The following is a 21,258-nucleotide window of genomic DNA, read 5'->3' on the forward strand; positions in this document are numbered from 1 at the left end:
ATAATCTTGTAATTTTTTTATACACTATGCAACTCTTGAGTTGTAACTTAATTGAATTTAATTTCCACTTTTGTTTCTTTCATTCGATATGAATTTTCGAAGTATTAAATAGATTTTTTTCTCTAAGTATTAAAAGTTAATTTTAACAAATTTCATGATGTTTTCTTTTGCTTTTCTCTTTTATGTTGAATGTTCACGATGTTATTCTTCAAACTATTTCGTAAATAAATTTCAGAGATTGAATCAACACTTTATTAAAAGATTTGAGAAAACATACAACATAGAACATCAAAATTATTGATAAAACAAAAGGGGAAACATAAGCTAACACTTGAAATCTCGAGATTGGTTAGATTTTAAAATCTCGAGATTAATTAGATTTTAAAATTTCGTTTCTGTGAAAAATCTTAATTGGTCTTCCTACAATTTTTGCGGATTTGACCATTGGTGCCAGTAAGTGGGCTAAGATTACCCATTTTCACCATGGCATTTGCAAAATCAGTGAAGAAAGTGGCTGAATTGGAACTATAAGTGTTAACGATAGAGTCTGTTGAGCCTCCACTAGAGAGTTGTTGGTCAGAATGAAGAAGACCCTTTTGAATTCGCAGATTCTTATAGTAAATATTATCAAATGTGGTTGGGCTTGTGGCGTCTAATGGAGAGATGTCATTGTCACTTCCACTTTGTGGACAGTTCGATTTAACCGATGTAGCGAATGAAGCATTTATATCAGTTTCGTTATAGAGACGATCGCGAAAAGTAGTGCATCTTGCTTGTCCTATCGTGTGAGAACCTGTACAATCCCAAAAAAAAATCAATTTAGCGTACGCAAATCTCGTGACTTGATTTAAAAAAAATATTTAATGTAAAAAAAAAAAAACCTGAGAGAACGACCATTTCTCTGGAACTGAAACCTTTATTAGAAAAGGAAGAAATAAGACTGCTAAGATTCAAAGTTGGTGCAGGTATGTCACTATTTGCGTTACTCAAACTTGCAGTGGTTGAGTCTCTTCTTCCTAGTAATACAGTCCAACTAGGTCCACCAAGCTAAAAATCACCAATAATATAATTAGTTTTCAAAAACTAATAAAATATAATATATAATTTTTATATATATCAAAACTTTGACTAATGTCCCTCCTTTTTTTTTTATAAAGGTCAACTTGCTTTCTTTTCCTTTTCCTAACCAACAAGTTTATTAGTTAGAAAATATATTTGCACATGCTTATAATAACTTCCTTGGAAAATCCATCAACTACATATGGGGTGTTCGTTATAATTATTTTATTGTAAGGCATGTCACATGTGCATATAGCTTAGGAAAACCAAAATTTTGATAATATTTTTTTTTCTTTTCGTAGATTAATGCTTAGTTAAATTAATATACACAAAATAAAAATAAAAAGAGTATCATTTTAATTGTTAACTTACTTTAACAACAGAGTCTCTAGCTGCGACAGCTAAAATATCAGCACAAGATACGATGCCAGCACATGATGATTCGACTTGAGTTTTGATAGTATCAATCACATCGAATCCCCTTATAGATCCACTATTAGGATTTGCAGTCTTTTCTCCGGTGAAACTTGATGTATCATCTAGTAACACAGATGCATCGCAACCCTACATATTCAATACTAATTAATACTCGTTTGACTTTCAAAAATTAAGAGTTGTTGCTAAAATTGAGACAGAGTGAGCAAAATAAGTAAGGTAACTTGCATTAACAAAGCAATCGTGAAAATGAAGACGAAGCAAGGAAGCTCCCATGCGAGACTCTGAAGCAATAGCAGAATCCACAGCTGTTTTGATTATGGACAGAACATTTGGACATGATGAATTGTAGAAATCGGAAGTCAATTGAGCTGAGCTCATTCCAATTAAAACAAAAGGGACTATAATCAGTACTAGTAAAAAAGATATGTTAGCCATTACAAAGAAATTATTAGAAGTAAAAAAAGAAGAATATTGTCTAAGTTTATTGCTAAGCACTGCTTAATGTGGAATATAGTACTTAATTCATCCCATATTTATAGCAGAAGAGTGTGCCCAGTTTTTTTTTTTTTAATTATTATATATATATTTCCATTTTTTCTTTTTGAGTTTTTGAAAAAATACCAACTGATTCAAACTTTGCAGCATTACCAAACAAACCATATTTTTCTAGACTAATTGTAGGCCAATCAATGGAGCAAGTGAGTTTTTTGATATATTTTTTTTTTTTGGTTTTGCCCAATCTGCTGTTAGAAAGAAAAGGGAATGACTCAGCTATTAATTCAAAATAAATGTTATAAGCAAAGTTTTATTTAATTCCAAGCGAAATTCTTTGGCCATTCGCCTTTATTACTAAATCTCATTCGTCACTCTCTCTTGCCTCTCTCACGTTATACGAAAACAAATGTATAAATTATGTTTGTGTTTGTATAAAACGAGAGAAACTATATATACAAATACAAATACATATATATTCGTCCTGCACACTTATAATTACACAAATATAACTCAATTTTCTTTTGTCTTTGTCTCTCGCTTTATACAAACACAAATTATACAAAATTCAATGCATAAATTTTGTTTGTATAAAGCACGAGAGAGATTTGATATACAAATACAAATATTTTAACTCGATTCAATTGTATACAAATTTTCAATTTTTATTCAGATATACAAATACAATCATTGATACATATGCATAGTATTTATATATATACAATTATCTAAACGATATACATATACAGTTAACATCTCTCCCCTCTATGTCCTCTCTCGCTCGCGTCTCTCCTCTCTCTCCTAATCTCGCTCGCTACTCTAGTCTAACACAAAGTACATATACATATATAAACACAATTTTTACAGACACAGACACCCGATTTATATAAATTATTGCGGTGTATACAAATTATTGTGAATAGTACAAATCAAATGCATGTGATTTTACACAATCAGATAATCCATAGCAAAACTGTAGCTCTACTATAAAGCACTAATATAATTTTTATATTTGCTATTCCTAAAGTTTACTCCAAAATATAATTAAATTAAATAAATGAGTTGGAAAATATCATGAATACTTGAGCTAATTCCTTTGGCCCTGAAGTTTGAAAGCATTTTGACTTATAGATATTTTTGATACTTTTAGAACTTTTAACATTAAGTTATATTTCTAATCTGGAAAAATGCACACGTATCCCTCAAAACTATGAATGAAATTTCAACACATCTTAACTATTTTAAGGTTCTATTATTTCCTAAACTTATTTTTTTTAATTTTGTGTATATTTTGTTGACGTGACATCTAAATATCTCTCACGCGCCTCAATTGTATGGAGTCAAAGAGTGTCTCACGTAAGATAAAAGGTGTATAACATTATAAAAAAAAATTCAAAGGATAATATAACCTTAATTTAATCAATATGTATCTCTAAAATTTTAATTATAGTCTAGAAGGTTACTTATGCATTTCCCATATAAAAGAAAATGTCACATTAGAGGGAATAGTGTACCATATCAATTAAAACATGATAGTAGTATTTAGAGTTCTTTTGTTTTCTAGTTATAGGGCCCGTTTGGATGGGCTTAATAAAAGCAGTTTTAAAAAAGTACTTTTGAAAGTGCTGAAACTTATTTTTAAAATAAGCAGTTGTGCGTTTGGATAAAAGTGCTGAAGTTGTTATGCCAAACGTGAAAAGGGAAAAATAGAAGAAAGAGATGTTAGGGTTATATGGGTAATTTGGAGATTGTATAAAAATATTAAGGGAAAAAACATAAAAATGTGGTCAACTTAAAACAGCTTATAAGCTAAAAAAAAAAGCACCCCTACCCCAGCTTTTAACTTTTGGCTTAAAATAAGTTTTTTTAACTTAAAATAAGCTATTTTGAGTATTGCCAAACAGTTAAATAAGTCAAAAACCAGCTTTTAAGTCAGTTTGATCAGCTTTTAAGCTGAGCCAAACAGACTCATAAATTAAATTATTTCTAATATACAAAGGTAATATCTTTAATATATTTGGTCAAATTAAGGAAGTAGTATATACGAATTTTTTCTTTCTTTCTTGATCGTATGAAACCAATAACAATGGAGAATCTTTAATATATTTGGTCAAATTAGAATAATATACATGGTCTAATTAATTATACATTTATTTATATCAAGAATAACCTGTTTTTTCATTAATTTATTCAATTATATAATATTTTAAATTTAGTACACTATTAATATTCTAAATAAAATTACATCATCAAGTTAAATTCATATTCAATATTAGATAAGTTTTCGTTTTTTCTAAAAAAGATTTACTCGTATATGATAACAATCCGTTAAATTATTTGTAAAAAAATATATCTTATTAGAACATATAAATTAAATTAAATATTAATAGAGAAAAGAGAAGAAGATTCTGTTATGAATTTTTCATGTCAATTAGCAGGTTTAAACAATTAGTATGACTAAATTAAACCGCGTAACTAATCATTTGGTTAATCAATTTTTTCCAACTTTTGAGTTATCTTAATGCTAAAATTCCTTATTCTTGCATTTCTAGATGCAAAAATGGATATCTATTTGACTATAAGATTATTATTTAATTATAATAATGTAACTTGCAAATATTCAATTAGTTTTACATTTGCTTTCTAAAAGTCACAATAATTTCTAACTTAGGCAGTTGACACTTAAATTTGGCCCAAAGTCAACCATTGATACACAGTATAACTCCAATAAGTGTATGGTTTGTGGTTTATGAGTCCGTTTAGATTAAATTAAAAAAAAAATTAATTTTAAATAATTTTTTTAAGTCAAAAAAAAAAATAAAAAAATAGGAGAGACCTGTTTTTGATTATAAACTTATTTAAGTTATTTTAATATTGTCAAACACTTTCTAACTTATTTTAAACTAGTTTTATATTTGACAAACTTCAGAAGTAAAAAACGGACTTAAAAGTAAACTTGATCAACTTTTAAGTCAACTCAAACATCGTACGGGTATTTAGGATCCCAAGCTGGTTAAGGCTTGATTTAATATATGAATATTTACCAGACCTTTTGGTGCTTTTTCTTGTTTGTTTTTTCAGGAAAATAAAATGAATTGAGAGTAGCTAAAGAATTTTTTTTTTTTTTTTTAATTCCAAAGGAAAAACATTCTAAAAGAAAAAAAACCAAAAGAGATATTCAGTGGTAATAAACTACCTAATTAATTCTCTAGCTAAGAATTTTTTATTCTTTTGTTACTCTAATATAATGCATGTAGGATTATAGATTAAAAAAAAATACAATAATTATTATTATAAAAGAAAAGAAAAGATAGAGTGGTTAATCGATCACATTCAATTTATACTGAAGAATATTTGTATTCAAATTCTGGTCGAAACCAAGTTGGACTATTGTACTATTATTTCATCAAGACTATGAAAGAGAGTATTAATTATATAAAGCCCAAGCACTAATTAGGGTTAGATGAATATATTTGACTTAATCAACCTTTATTATTTACATTAAAGCATGCAAGTTGATTAATTAAATGTTACATATTAATCAATCAAAGAAATTTTCCCCCTACTTTCAAAAGTTGAACATTAATTTGCCATTATGCATTCATCCCATGCCAATTATAGATGTTCTTTCAATTAAAATATAGCCAACGTTTGTTTCGTATTCAATTCAAAGGTGGAGCCAAGTTTAAGAGTTTGGGGTTTTAAATTAATTTCGTTTAGGGGTTCACATGTTAATATACATATATATTTGTTTATTTTTTTTTAAAACAGATATAGGGCTTATGAAAAAGTCAGTGAATTCTTCCGAAATCATTAACCCCCACCTAGCTCCATCGCTGATATTCATTTCTGAACAACTGCGAAATTAGTGAAATTTTTCGACATCCTTAGTTAATTTATTGCTAAAAAGTTTCTAGTTAATTGAAATTTCTTATAGTCCGTCACCAATTTGTAGCTTAATAGGATTAACATGATTTTTTTTTTATATTTAGCGATGAAATATTAGCCACCACCGAATCTTGTGTTTTTCTCCTTCAAAATAAGAGTAAAATATAAATTCAATTTAAATTTTCATTTTGTGTCTTTTATGACACGTTTATATAGTCAGTATAGATAAATCTCAATGCAATTTAATCCAACAAATTCCAAAAAGAACGTTATCATCACGATTTGAATTTGAATTTGAATTTGAATTCGAATCCACATTACATGTAATCCAATCCGAGCAAACTAACTCATACAAGAAAACCTACTTCACTCTTTTTTTTTTAAACAAACTTTTTTGAAAAAAATTATCACCATATGGTGGTGAGATCTTTCATTGATTTTCCTGTGTTATGTTCATATTATTGTACCCTAAATGACCATGATTTTGATATTGTATATTTATCATATTTAACCTAACATTTTGTCTTCTCGATAATGACAATTGACAAAAGGAAAAGTTAAAAGATGTTCATTTAGTTACTCTGATCAAAGAAATTGGTCCTTGTGACAATTATTCATTATTGATGTTGATGTTTGCAACAAACATACTAAAACCTTTCTATCGAAGATACAAAAGTTAGTTAGTAGCTAAATGATATGGTAGAGTAATTAGTTAGAGAATCAAATTAGTTATAACTGTTCCTTTCTGTTAAGCAGTTAGAAGGATATATATATATATATATATATATATATATATATATATATATATATATATATATATATACATGAATACTCAAGTTAAGATTCATTCAATTCAATACACATTTTATTCTTTTACACTGTTGATCTTCTTCTTAGATTAGAATATCATAAAACCTCAATTAGAGGCTTTAATATGGTATCAGAGCAAGTTACCGATTCAACATCAATGGCTACGGAGCTAGTTATTCCTTACACTCATCCTTTATACTTGCATCCATCTAATGCTCCAGGATCTATACTTTGTCATTTTAAGTTGACAGGGACAAAGAATTATGAATTGTGCTGGAGGTCGATGAAAATTGCTTTGCAAGCGAAACGAAAGTAGGGTTTGCGACAAAAACTTGCAAGAAGGCTAGCTTCACAGCTAAGTTTCATGATCAGTGGGATACTTGTAATGCTATTGTTCTGTCATGGCTCATGAACACTGTTGCTCCTAGTCTCTTGAGTGGTATTGTGTACTTGTCTGATGCATCTCTTGTTTGGGAGGATCTGCAGGAACAATTTGATAAGGTCAATCGTGTAAGTATCTACCAATTACACAGAGAGATAGCTACGATTGCACAAGAAACTAATGTTTCATACTATTTTACAAAGTTGAAGGAGTTATGGGCGGACTCTGATATAATGGTGATATTTTCGAGTTGTGAATGCCCAAAATCGAAGGATGATGTTGAGCATTTGAGACAACAACGACTGATTCAATTCCTTGGAGGATTGAATGAATCACATTCTCAGGCGAGAAGGCAAATTTTAATGAAAACAACTAAACCAACTCTTAATCAAGCATATGCTATGATAAAAAATGAGGAAAGTCAGAAATATGATAGGGATCACAATGCTATGGGGATGAAAACTTTAATTGAAGAAAACGATGTCACATCTTTTTTGACTGCTAAACAACCTTCAAAACCTAGATACAAGAATCCTAATACATTTTGTGATCACTGTAAGTCAAAAGTTCATATGAAGGTGATTGTTTTCAGCTTGTAGGATATCCTCCTTGGTTTAAAGGGAAGAAGAAAGAGGGATGAAATGTGCAATACAATACATCTATTACCTCTTAGAATCCTCAATTGTTTAATTCTGAATATGATGTTCATAATGTAGGACATATGGTTGCACCTTCTTTTGGAAATTTATCTTTTCCTCTGAATCATAATGCATGAGAGGTATGTACACATGGTGGAGAACATGGTCAATCTGGTGATTCTACCTGTTTCATCCCATCTGCATCTCAAGAACCTGGTGGTTACAATCAAGTTATAGTGGACAATTATAATTCTGGACATGGTTATGGAGGAAGAGGAGTAAATATGGCTTTCATGGGAGGAGGTCACCATGTTTCACATGGATCTCAGTTTCCAGATGTTTCAGGTATTATAAATTGCTCTGCAATACATAATTCAACTAGTTCTAGGTGGATAGTTGACAGGGGAGCTACTAACCACATGGTATCCAACCACAGGTTGCTTTATGAGACTCAAAATGTATCCCCAACTGAATCTCATAAGGTTTATTTACCTAATGGTCAACAAATACCTATTGCTCTCATTGGGAAGTCTAAACTTAAGCAAGGGAACATATCTAATGTTTTGTACATTCCTAATTTTAGTTACAACTTGTTATCAGTTTCTCAATTGACCAAAGAGCTTCATTGTTGTATGGTTACCATTATGTGCTGCAGGACCTTCACATTGGGGAGGTGAAGAATACTGGTAATTTAGAGAATGACTTATACTATTGGTCATACGATATTAATACTGTTATTGCACCCTCAACTCCTTTAAGCATGATGGACACTGCTGATTTGTGGCATGGAAGATTAGGACACATTCCTCACAGAATTCTTCAACAAAGGCATTTACCACATCTTCCAGCTTAAAAACAACCTTTATGTAGTATTTGTCCTTAGGCAAAACAAACCAAAACACTAGTAGATGTAATGTTGTGTTTGACTTGGTACATGGTGATGTCTGGGGTCTATATAAAACTCCAACTTATGATGGTCATCGATATTTCCTTACATTAGTAGATGATTGTAGTAGGATGGTCTGGATATTTCTTCTCAAATGAAAAGTGATGTTTCCATTGTATTGAAGGATTTTCTTAATCTAATACACAGACAGTTTAATGGTCATGTGAAAGTGTTCCGAAGTAATAATGGTTCTAAATTTTTTAAATTTCATTGTGGTGATTGATGAAAGCTACTAGTATAATTCATCAAAGTTCCTGCCCTTATACTCTTAAAAAATGGAGTAATAGAGAGGAGGCATAGACAAATCCTTGAGGTTGCAATGGCCATTAGATTCCAGGCCAATTTGCCTATCAAGTTTTGGGTGTGTGCCCAAAGTGTTGTGTACTTGATCAATAGAGTTCTATCACCTGCCCTTTCTGGAAAGTCTCCTTTTGCTATGTTTTTTGGGAGGGAACCTTCTTTGCAACATCTTAGAGTTGTGGGGTGTTTGTGTTATGTTGTTAGTCATAATACAAATGGGGACAAGTTTGGTGCTAGGTTCATTAAGTCAGTTTTCTTAGGCTATTCTTCTACACAAAAGGGGTACAAACTTTATAACCTTTCCACCCAATCTATTTTTATTAGTAAGAATGTTATTTTTAAAGAGAATGAATACCCTTTTCAACTAGGTCTTGAATTCCAACACCTATAGTCCATAATATTTCTGACATGTTTGCTTATGATGATCAACACATTTCTCTTGACAGAATTACAATACCTGTTCGTCATACAAATGAGAGGCTTGCAGTACTTGTTCTTTCTATCATTGAAGCTCCTGATATGACTCCTCATCCTTCTGCATCTCTTTCACATGATACTTCTGGTTGCATGATTTTCCTCACATTGTTTCTTCTTCTTCTGGTTCAATGCCCCGTTCTACTACACATCCCATTTCTACGTACATGTCATACGCCTCTATTTCTCCTTCCTACTATCAATCTTGGTGTCATTTTTCTGTTGTACGAGAACCTGCTTCTTATGCAGAAGCCATATAGTATCCCCAGTGGGTCCTTGCTATGAATTACAACCTTGCATGATAATCATACTTGGCAACTGGTTACATTACCTCCTGGAAAGAAATTTATTGGCTGCAAATGTGTCTATAAGGTCAAGTTTAATGCCCAAGGTGAGGTGGATAGATATAAAGCACGACTAGTAACTAAAAGTTACACACAATAAAAGTTGTTGGATTATCAGGAAACCTTCTCCCCTGTTGTCAAAATGTTTACTGTAAGGGTGGTTCTATCTCTGACAGCTATGAATGGTTGGATTTTACATTAGATGGATCTTTTTAATGCTTTCTTGCATGGTGATGTAGATGAGGATGTTTACATGTCCCTCATCCTAGTCTATTATGTGAGGAGTTGTCCAAAGTTTGTAAACTTCAAAAGTCACTTTATGGTTTGAAGGAAGCCTCTCGATAGTGGAATTTGAAATTGTGTGAAACTCTTATTGGTTCTGGTTTTGTTCAGGGTCACCATGACTACTTTTTGCTCCATAAGAGTTCTGGTTTACTCCATGACTACTTCAAGCTCTTTTCAAGATCAAGGACTTGAGGGGATATGAGTTACTTCCTTGGTCTTAAAATTGCTAGGAATGAGGAATGCATTATTGTGAATCAAAGGACATTTGCTTTGGATCTTATTTCAGATTTTGGATTGGAAGGAACCAAACCAATCAGTACTCCTTTAGAGATTAATCAGAGGTTCACAAGTCAAGAGTTTGACATGTATTATGAGTATCAAGAAACACATGAGGATGTGATACTTAATGATCGCACATGTTAGCAGAAATTGGTTGGTAAGCTACTCTTTCTCATAATGACAAGGCCAGACATTAGCTATGTAGTATAGAACCTTAGCCAGTTTATGCATAAGCCAAAGAAATCCCACATGGATGGGGTTTTAGGAGTGGTAAGGTACTTAAAGAATGCACCAGGTTTGGGGTTGTCTACTATGATGCTGACTGGGCTACATGACCTATAACAAGAAGATCTGTGAGTGGATTTGCTGTGAAGATTGGAGACTCTTTGATTCCATGGAAATCAAAGAAACAAAATACAGTTTCGAGGAGCTCGGCTGAAGCAGAATACAGGAGCATGGCTAATGCTGTGGCAGAAATGGTTTAGTTAGTAGGCTTATATAAAGAACTAAAGGTGGAGTTCGAGTTGTCAGCCAAATTATTCTGTGATAGTAAGGCAACACTCAGATTGTTGCTAATCTTATACACCATGAAAGAACAAACATATAGAGATTGATTGTCATTTCATTAGCGAAAGAATACAAAAATGTGTTATTCAAACAAGTTATGTACCATCTAGAATGCAGTTAGCAGATATGTTAACCAAAAGTTTGGGGAGGACTCAACATGATTTCTTACTATCCAAGCTTGGTGTGTACAATATGTTTGCACCATATAGCTTGAGGGGGAGTATTGAAGATACAAAAGTTAGTTAGTAGCTAGATGATGTGGCAGAGTAATTAGTTAGAGAATCAAATTAGTAATTGTTCCTTTCCGTTAAGCAGTTAGAAGGAGATGTACATATGTACATGTATACTCAAGTTAAGATTCATTCAATTCAATACACATTTTATTTTTTTACAGTGTTGATTTTTCTTAGATTAGAATATTAGAAAACCTCCATTAGAGACATTAATACTTTCCAAGGTTCTTATATTTAGTTATTTATAGGGTTACACTGAGTAGACGTTGAGTCCCTAGACTTATATTGATCAAGGTCGATTCTTATATCCTGAAGATGACATGGTTATCATCAAAATGGAAAATTTGTTGAGATAATGGATGAATAATGGAGGAGATTATCTCTGAAACTTACATGGTACATCAAAATCTATGCGATAAAATAAAAATGAAAACATTTAAGACACACTCCCTAAATAAAATAAAGTTGTATCAAGTCAACCGTTGGAAAATTACACATCGGAGGGGGAACTTTACCACCTTTACCTCCAAATTAACAAAACAAGAACATCAAAGTTCGCGATTAAACAAAAAGGAAATACATATTATATAAGAAAACACTTGAAATCTCGAGATTAAATTTTAGAAAAATCTCGTTTTTATACGAAATCTTAATTGGTCTTCCTGCAATTTTTACGAATTTGGCCGTTGGTTCCAGTAAGTGGGCTAAGATTACCCATTTTCACCATAGCTTTTGCAAAATCAGCTAAGAAAGTGGCTGAATTTGAACTATAAGTGTTAACTATAGAGTCTGTTGAGCCTCCACTAGAGAGTTGTTGGTCAGAATGAAGAAGACCCTTTTGAATTCGCAGATTCTTATAGTAAATATTATCAAATGTAGTTGGGCTTGTAGTGTCTAATGGAGAGACATTATTGTCACTTCCACTTTGTGGACATTTCGATTTAATCGATGTTGCAAATGAAGCATTTATATCAGTTTCGTTGTGTAGACGATCGCGAAAAGTAGTGCACCTTGCTTGTCCTATCGTGTGAGACCCTGTCAAATCCAAAGATATTTCAATTTTAACATATTTTCTATGAGTCTCGTAAATTAATTAAAAATTAATTATATTTAAATATAAAAATAAACCTGAGAGAGCGACCATTTCTCTGGTATTGAAACCTTTGTTAGAGAAAGAAGAAATAAGACTGCTTAAGTTCAAAGTTGGTGCAGGAATGTCACTATTTGCGTTACTCAAACTTGCAGTGGTTGAGTCTCTTCTTCCAAGTAATACAGTCCAACTAGGTCCACCAAGCTAACAAATCATAAACAATATAATATAATTAGTTTCAACAACTAATTTATACACTTTATAAGCACAACATCCAATTATTTAATTTGTATATTCAAACTTTGACTAATGCTCAGCTTTCTATAAAGGTCAACATGTTTTCTTTTCCTTTTCCTAACTATTAGTTAAATATAAACTAAATAGGATGTGTGTTACTAGTTGGTATTTTAATTTATTGTAATTTGTAAGGCATGTTACACGATTTAAATTGTTAGCTTACTTTAACAACAGAGTCTCTAGCTGCAACAGCTAAAATATCAGCACAAGATACGACACCAGCACATGACGATTCAATTTGAGTTTTGATAGTATCAATCACATCGAATCCCCTTAAGGATCCACTATTGGGATTAGCCGTCTTCTCTCCAGTAAAACTTGATGTATCATCTAATAACACAGATGCATCACAACCCTGCATGCACGTTCAAATAAGTAAAATAAGTTGTCATGTGGAAAATTTTGTTTGCACGACACTTATAGAGGCATAAGCCGAATTCGAAGCTTATAAATTTGAAATTGTTATTTTAAATTATTAAGTTTAAAATTAATAATTTGTACACAAAGTTAGAGCCAAAGTTATTAAGTTCGATTAGTAGAAGTCCTTGTCTACACTCTTGCTCCACCCTTGGATGCATGAACGCGTTATTCGACAGATTCAATAGCTTGAGTTCAAATTTTGTGTTTGTATTGCAAAATTAATCCATATGTTTAAACAATTTATCAAGACCTCTTATGAAATTGAAAAATTCTGATTTCACCTCTGCATATATGAAGATTAAGTAAGACAACTTACATTAACGAAGCAATCGTGAAAATGAAGACGAAGCAAAGAGGCTCCCATGCGAGACTCCTTAGCGATAGCAGAATTGACAGCTGTTTTGATTATGGAAAGAACATTTGGACATGAAGAATTATAGAAATTGGAAGTCAATTGAGCTGAGCTCATTCCAATAAGAACAAAAGGGACTATAACTAGTAATAGTAAAAAAGACATGTTAGCCATTACAAAGAAATTATTAGCTATAAAATGAAGAATTAAGATGAAAAGATATTGTCTAAGTTTATTGCTTAGCACTGCTTAATGTGGAATATTGTACTTAATTCTTCACATATTTATAGTAGTAGGAAGCAGAAGAGTGTCCCAAATTGTCAAAGTTTACCTTAATTATTTAAGTATTTCTTAATTCCATTTTCTTTTAAGAGTAGATTGAAAAAAATAAAATTAGACGCATCATATTTTCCTAAGATTGGTGCATATAAGGCCAATTGCAGCCAGTTTGATAGATATTTGTGATTTATTACCTTATATTCTCAAATTTACGAATACATTAATTCATAAAAATATAAATATGTAATACATATATTAGATTTTATATTTGACTTCAAATTTTAACTTTAATTTTGAACTTTTATAATGCACGAACAGACATTTTAACTATTCAACTTTTAAATAAATAAACATATGAGTCCTACATGGCACAATGCACGTAGGACACCACGTAGGACAAAAAATGACATGTATGACATGTGTGTTGAGTTGTTCAACTTTATACAAATTTAAGTATCTATTTGTGCACATACAAAATTAAAAGACATAAATATAATTTAAAGATAAGTTAAATGACACATTTATATATTATATCATATATAAAATATCCCCTCGCGTAGGCTAATGGAATTCATTGCTATAAGTGGAATTAAAAAAGTAAGTAGTTCGAATAAAAAATTAATTAATTAATCATAACAAAAGAGAATATAAGTTTTAAAATTTTAATAAATATAATAAGATTCACTTTAATATTTAAATGTATACCTTAAAAAATGTTTCCTTTTCTGAATGAAAACTTATGCGAAGTGGAATGGGATGAATTTATGCGGGTAGTGCGGAGGAAAAAAGTTATTTGTATAGGATATTTATATTAAATTAATTTAATTTTTATTATTATATAATTTAATAAAATAAAATTTATATCAATTAATTAAATTTAAATAAAACGAACTGATAAATTTAAATACATAACTTAACATGCATATATTGAAATGATATAAACAACTACCAATAAATTTATGTGAGGCGGAGTGGGGAGAGGCCCACACTGTTTCATTGCCACCCTTAGTTGGATATGATTTCAGAGTAAGAAAATAAATTTTATATTTGTATTAAGATTTATTATATTTTAGAGAAAATAAGTAATTATTTTATTAAAATAAGATCAGTTTTTAAAAGATATTTGAATTTTATAAATTTTAAGATTACTTAAACAATTTTAAAGTGTTAGTAAATATTTCATTTTTTGTCACTTTCGATTGCAAGAAAAGATGTACAATCACGAACGATTATTATTTGCTCCGTGTTAAATTTATTTTTAATCTTCATTTTCTTTTTTTCTTACTTTCTATTAACTTCATTTTTCTTTTTGTTTTTCTTTTTCTTCAATTTTCATTTTCCCTTTTTCAGTCCTTCTCACTTTCTCCTTCTAGCTGCCATCACCGTGAGTAGTTGTCTTTATCATGTTATTATTATTATTATATCATTTCCACCATTAATATCATAAAATCATTGTTACTTTAAAATTATAATTACTTACAAAAGTAAATTGAAAAATAATAATCACCTCCAATCTATCATTTTCTTTTCAAAAAATCATAACAATTACGCGTTGAAACTCAATTACGATGAAAGTAATAAAATTTTATAATACTCTCAAATTGAAAAAATTTCTTTATTTAGATGCTAAAGAACTAGTATTAATTTATTATTTTTTTTTAAAAAAAATAATATTATCAGAAGAAGTTTACAGTTATTATTATTTTAGAAAGATAAGGGATTTAAAAAAAAGAAACAAAGAGGAGCAAGAAGACAAGAAAAAAATGAGTGAAGTAAATGAGTCTCAGGTCGAAGAAGATAGAGTAGAGGTAGTTGGTTCATTCGAGTTTTGTTGAATAAGATAACAAAAAATAAAGAATTGAGAAAGTACAATAAAATAAATTTAAAAAAATAATATGTAACAACAAATTCTTTCTAAATAATAATAAATGAATAATAAGACTCATATAAAGTTCAAGTGTTTTTTAAAAGAAACGGGCCTCAATTTAATGAAATAATTATATATTTTTTATTATAATTGAGAAAGTAATCAAAAGCTCCCTCAACGTATTAGCCAATTTTCAACTATACAATTATTCTATACGAAATCCTGTTACCTCTGAACTATTAAAATATAAAATAATCACTTCCCTAAAAAAAGGCATAACAAGTTTTATCTCAAAGCTGTGCAACACACTGTACATTCATTTTATTTTTCTTTAACCTTTTTCTTTTTTTTTCTCCTATATGTTATTATAAGCCTAATCAAAACAATAATTTAATAATTCCTCATAAAATTATGTAAAGTTTCTATTTTTGTCTAGCCTAGAAAATGAAATTTACAAAAGATATTTTCAAATAGAGATTGTTTTCCCAGAATACTAATGATTTCTTTAGATAATTATAAGAGATAATGATGAAAAAATTCTCTACACCAAATTAAAAAATAAGGACAACTCCATAGCTAGTCTAAGTAAATTTTCAATTTGAAATCTAGCCCAAAAACAAAATTTCACAAATGTTGGAGTTAATTTTATTTTTTTTTTGATAAGAATGAAGTGAGAAAGTGAAATTCAAATTCATCATTGTTGATTCATTGTGGTTTTTCTTCTTTTTATTTATTTGTATTTTTTATGAAATTACAAAGGATTTAAGGAAAAACTTGTACTCTATTTTTAATCTTCATATATGTAAGTTTCTTATGAGTTAGATGATTGTTGTTGCTATAAATGGTTGATGTATGATTAACTAAGCATAAATCGATAGATATAAACTGATTTGGAGCTCCTAGCGATGAAATTTAGAAAACTATCATTGAAGGACTTTGAGAAAAACTTGAAGAAATTATAAAATGGATATAGCAATTATATGATATAAGAAAAGAGAAAGAATTAAAAAAATGAATTACTTATATAATTTCCAATGAGATACTGCCACATGGATTATTTTGTTCAATTATAGTAATTTTATGTCTTTTGTTGAACTCTCACACACCTACAATAGGTGTATTTACTTTTCTGGACAAATCAACCTTTCAGGGTCATAAATATTGAATATAAAAAGTTCAGAGAAACAACAGAATCCTAATAAAATAAAAATATATAATTAAAAATTAACTAATAGATTAGGAAGATATAAACCATTTTCTCATTATAAATTTAATAAATATTAAAACAAGCTTCGAATTTGGAGGAAAATTCACTTTTTGAGTTTCAAATTTTGACAACTTCTTATAGGTTATTAATTTTTAATAGCTTAGTAATAAAATTGTCATATTACATATTAGTTTCTTGTCAATTGTTTTCAAATCCACTATTAAAAAAATTACTTTTCATTGATATGTCCGATTAAAAAAAGATAAATGATTATTTTTTATTATTATTTTGATTGAGTTAGCGAGAAAAAAAAAGATAATTATGTTTTCATATGAAAAATAGAAAGTTTTCCACGATTTTAATAAAGATTTATTTTTCATCAAGTGTTTTTTTACGAACTGGTTTAATGAAAATGAGCAAAAAATATCATACTCCCTCTATCTATATTAAGTGTTTTTTTCATTATTCAAAGTTCAAGAATTAAAATACATGTTTGAAAGTTTTTCATATTCATCCTTTAATAAAGTATTACATTTTTAGAAGACAAATTGAGATTCAGCCAAAATGCAATAGCGAAAAATATAATTTAAATTTTAATAAATATGTATTAACTTAAAAGTTTATTATAAAAAATATAATATAAATATTATTAGTGAAATATTATTAAATACTGATCCAACCAACAAATTATGTTCTTTAGAGAACCTTCTCAAATATTTGAGAATATACTTTTTTTGGTATCTGATGTGTAGACTTAGTGGGTTGTGGATCTTAACCCAACCCACCAAAAGATAGTATGAAACTATTAAAATTGGAGAATCTTTAATTTATTTAATTGGTCAATTGGGAATACATATAAAGGACCTAACTAATTAAAGGAAAAATCACACCACCATATATAATCATCTCATTTACTTATCAAAGTAGATTTTAAAAAATTAATTCTCTTTTACTTAATCACTTCAACAATTTGGGAGAAGAATAGTTATCATCCTTTTCGATTTTATCTTTGTTACTAACCAACCGTTCAAATTTAGATTTTTAAAGTATCATTTACAAAAATAATTTAGTAAAATAAACACTTAATATATGCACCAAGAGGATTGACATATTTAATTCCTCCAACCATTTTTACTTATCATGTTACATTTATTAAAAGTTAATTTGATTAATTTCTAAAATTAAATTAAATTATATTAATTTGATATTTTAAATTACAAAAAATAGATATTCAAAACTATACGAAAAGTATTTTAAATTTCAATTTTTACATATCGATATGATGAAAAATACATCATAAAATGTTAATTAAAATTCGTATCATTTAAATCTAAAAAAAGAAATGATGAAAACTAAATATGGACGGAGGGAATAATAGAGAAAAGTAGGGGCGGACCTAGAGGGTGAACCCCCTCGGCAAAAAGTTACGTTGTACATTTAAGGTATTTTTAAATTTTTTTATATTATATATTGATTTTGAACATCCTAAATATAAGATTAGGGGTTGACTTAGTGATTTAGGGGTACAAATCACTACTCTATTTTTTTCAAATCCCTTAATGAAAATCCTGAATCGGACACAAGAGAAAATGAGAAGATTTTGTATGACTTTTACATGTAATTAAGTCTTAAAAGACTAAAATAAATTTTGTCATTCGGTGAATCAAAATTTTCAAACTTCTGATCAGTTGTGTTAATGCTAAAATTCCTTTTTTTTCTTGCATTTTAGATGTCAAATGGATATATTTTTTTCATTTACTTTTATTTATCACGTTTTACTTTTCTAGAGTATTAATTTGCATAAACTTTAATGATATTTTAAAATGTATCTTTTTATCGTATCATATCAATTGAGAAAAAAATTACAACTTACAATTTTTTTCTTTATAAATTTTAAATATTTAAATTTATAATTTAAAATATTAAATTAATTTAACCTAATTCTACAAATTAATTAAATTGATTCTAGAAAACAAAATGCCACAAATAAAAGTGGAGGAAACATGGTATAATATTAATATTGGTCAACTCAGTTTCTCAAAAAGCAAGTGCTCTTATTCATGACTATATAAAGTTATTGTTTAATTATAATATTATAACTTGTAAATATTCAATGAGTTTTACGTTAAGGCTTACTATATGCCCCTCATCCTCATGCATGCAGCATAAAGTCTAATAGCCTTGATATACCCGGCGAATTCAAGATATGAAAATTATAAATTAATTTAATTTATAAAGCTTTTAATATTAATTGATTATATTTTAAAATTATGAATTCATATCTAGTAATTGTTACAATTAAAGTGAACTTTTACAAATAAATTTATATTTTACATTAAAAGTATTGAATTCTAATAAATTTGGCATCGATACAATAGTTAGTTCCGCCCTTATACACAATATAAGTAAGAAATATATGGCCCAAATTTAATACCTTAGCGCTCCAAACACATTTACGAAGAAAGTCATTTTTCTTTTTTTTAATAAAATAATAACTTTGGGGGTGTTTTGCAAGTCATTAACTCATAGGAACATGATTTTCTTTTTTTTTTTAAAAAGTGTTTTTTTCTTTCCACCATTTATATAAAATATTAATCTCAATCATTATAATATAAAAAATGAGATAAAGTAATCTCATGATTAGCTAATAATTAAAATCAAACATGTGATAAAATTAATTTCAAACTTTTATTTCAAAATTATTATCTTTATCCTATCTACCAATCCATCACCGAAAGTATAACTAGAAAGTGCCAATAATGCACGTAGGAAAAATTAAGATGGAGTCGTTGTGGAAATTAAAGAGCATTAATATCTTAAAAGATTAAAGTCAATTTAATTTAACAATAAAATATTTATAATTCAAACTTTGGTCGAAACAAGTTGCACTATTGTATAATTTCATAAGAGATTATGAAAAAGGCCATGCTCTATTTAGTGTAAGATATTTGACTTAAACTTTTTTTTTTAAAAAAAAAAAAACAATTGGTAACACACATCCTAAAAAGTAATTAATTAGCCTCTATTTTTGACATTAAAAGTATCTATAGTTGATTAAATGTGCATTACGAGTATTAATCAATCAAGAAATTAATGCCTCAACTTTCAAAATTAAAGTTGGACATTTGCCATTGTATTCATCTTCTATCAATTATAGATTTGCTTTCAATCAAAATATAATTACCAATGGGTTTTTTTAAAAAAAAATAAAAATCCAGCTTTATCATATTATGAATTCTTCATTAATTTCATAAAAAGAATGACAAATTGTATAAAACAATTCACAGTCTTTTGTGATATTATCAACTTGTATTATAGGTTAGGTGGACCAGCAACTTGATGTATATAATTACATATACATGTTAGAAATTAAAAATATTGGTATCTAAAGTGGTATTCATACTCTTATGACTCTTTCATATTTCTCCTAATAAAATAAATAGTGAGTGGGATCTAACTATACTTCAAAAAGAATTATTTCATCTGTTGTGCGGAATTTGAGATAATACGAGAAAATATAAACGCGAAAAACAAGACAACAGATTTACGTGGTTCACCAATAAATTGGCTACGTCCACGGGAAGAGAGGGAGCAGTTTTATTATGGAGAGGCAAAAACAGAATTACAGAATAGGGTTTCCCATAGCGTCTATATATAGTGCTAAGCTACGCCCTAACAGGCTTGGGCCCAACATACAGAATCAACAGAAAATTAAGGCATTCAACAAATCTCCACCTTGACTTGAATTCTCCGAACAGATTCTTCAGATGCACTATGATAGTGCCAAGCCTCCCCCTCTTCCTCAGAGTTGCCCCGCAGGGCAATTAACAGCTTCTGATGTTGAGCAAGTCCAAACAGTGTTGAAACTTGCTCTGTGGAACCGGCTTTGTGAACATATCAGCAGGATTATCAGCAGTTCCTACTTTCTTCACCTTGATTCTCTTCTCACTTCTTAGAAAATGATACCTTACGTCAATATGCTTGGTTCTCTCATGATGGACTTGATCCTTGGCTAGACAAATTGCGCTCAAACTGTCACAATACACCGTAGCCTGATCATGATGCAGACCAAGATCACTAACCAGCCCTTTCAACCAAATCCCTTCTTTTGCAGCCTCTGTCAAGGCCATGTACTCCGCTTCCGTAGTAGACAAAGTCACTGTAGGTTGCAAAGTTGCCTTCCAACTGACGACAGATCCTCCAAGGGTAAACACATAGCCAGTCATCGATCTTCTTGTGTCAACATCTCCAGCATAGTCTGAATCAGAATAGCCAGTAACCAAGCACTGAGTATCACCTCCATAAATGAGACCAACGTCAGATGTACCTCTAAGGTACCGGAAAATTCTCTTCACAGCCTGCCAATGTTCTCTCCCTGGTTGTCCCATGAATCTGCTCACTACACTGACTGCATGTGCTAAATCTGGCCTTGTACAGACCATAGCATACATCAAACTTCCTACGGCACTGGCATAAGGGACTCGTGACATATACTCCTTCTCTTCTTCTGACTGTGGAGCGAACATGGCAGTGAGATGGATATTGGCAGCACTGGGGGTATCAATGGGCTTAGATGAAGACATGCCAAACCTCGCCAAGACCTTCTGAATA

At 29.7% G+C, this 21,258-nt stretch overlaps 2 protein-coding genes across 2 annotated transcripts; both read right to left on the minus strand.

The window, feature by feature from the left end:
- Positions 1–229: 229 nt before the first annotated feature.
- LOC101264631 (cationic peroxidase 1-like) lies at positions 230–4,807 on the minus strand. The gene is made up of 4 exons (XM_069298154.1): positions 1,723–4,807; positions 1,432–1,623; positions 882–1,047; positions 230–793 (listed from the first exon to the last, which is right to left on the minus strand). The coding sequence occupies exons 1-4, from the start codon at positions 1,930–1,932 to the stop codon at positions 408–410; spliced, it is 954 nt and encodes a 317-aa protein (XP_069154255.1). The 5' UTR covers positions 1,933–4,807; the 3' UTR covers positions 230–407.
- Positions 4,808–11,586: 6,779 nt separating this feature from the next.
- Positions 11,587–13,554, minus strand: LOC101267810 (cationic peroxidase 1-like). Its single transcript, XM_004240007.5, has 4 exons — positions 13,259–13,554; positions 12,686–12,877; positions 12,264–12,429; positions 11,587–12,170 (listed from the first exon to the last, which is right to left on the minus strand). Exons 1-4 carry the CDS (start codon positions 13,466–13,468, stop codon positions 11,785–11,787), a joined length of 954 nt encoding a protein of 317 aa, XP_004240055.1. The 5' UTR covers positions 13,469–13,554; the 3' UTR covers positions 11,587–11,784.
- Between the last annotated feature and the right edge of the window lie 7,704 nt (positions 13,555–21,258).

This window comes from Solanum lycopersicum, chromosome 5 (genome assembly GCF_036512215.1).
Source record: "Solanum lycopersicum chromosome 5, SLM_r2.1".
In the NCBI taxonomy this organism is placed as follows: Eukaryota; Viridiplantae; Streptophyta; class Magnoliopsida; order Solanales; family Solanaceae; genus Solanum; species Solanum lycopersicum.

Coding starts and splice junctions, on each gene's coding strand:
- LOC101264631 (XM_069298154.1), bottom strand. CDS start 1,932: ATGGCTAACATATCTTTTTTACTAGTACTGATTATAGTCCCTTTTGTT. Junction 1,048..1,431: donor CTAGAGACTCTGTTGTTAAA/GTAAGTTAACAA, acceptor GGTGATTTTTAG/CTTGGTGGACCTAGTTGGAC. Junction 794..881: donor AGAAATGGTCGTTCTCTCAG/GTTTTTTTTTTT, acceptor GGGATTGTACAG/GTTCTCACACGATAGGACAA.
- LOC101267810 (XM_004240007.5), bottom strand. CDS start 13,468: ATGGCTAACATGTCTTTTTTACTATTACTAGTTATAGTCCCTTTTGTT. Junction 12,878..13,258: donor TTCACGATTGCTTCGTTAAT/GTAAGTTGTCTT, acceptor ACGTGCATGCAG/GGTTGTGATGCATCTGTGTT. Junction 12,171..12,263: donor AGAAATGGTCGCTCTCTCAG/GTTTATTTTTAT, acceptor TGGATTTGACAG/GGTCTCACACGATAGGACAA.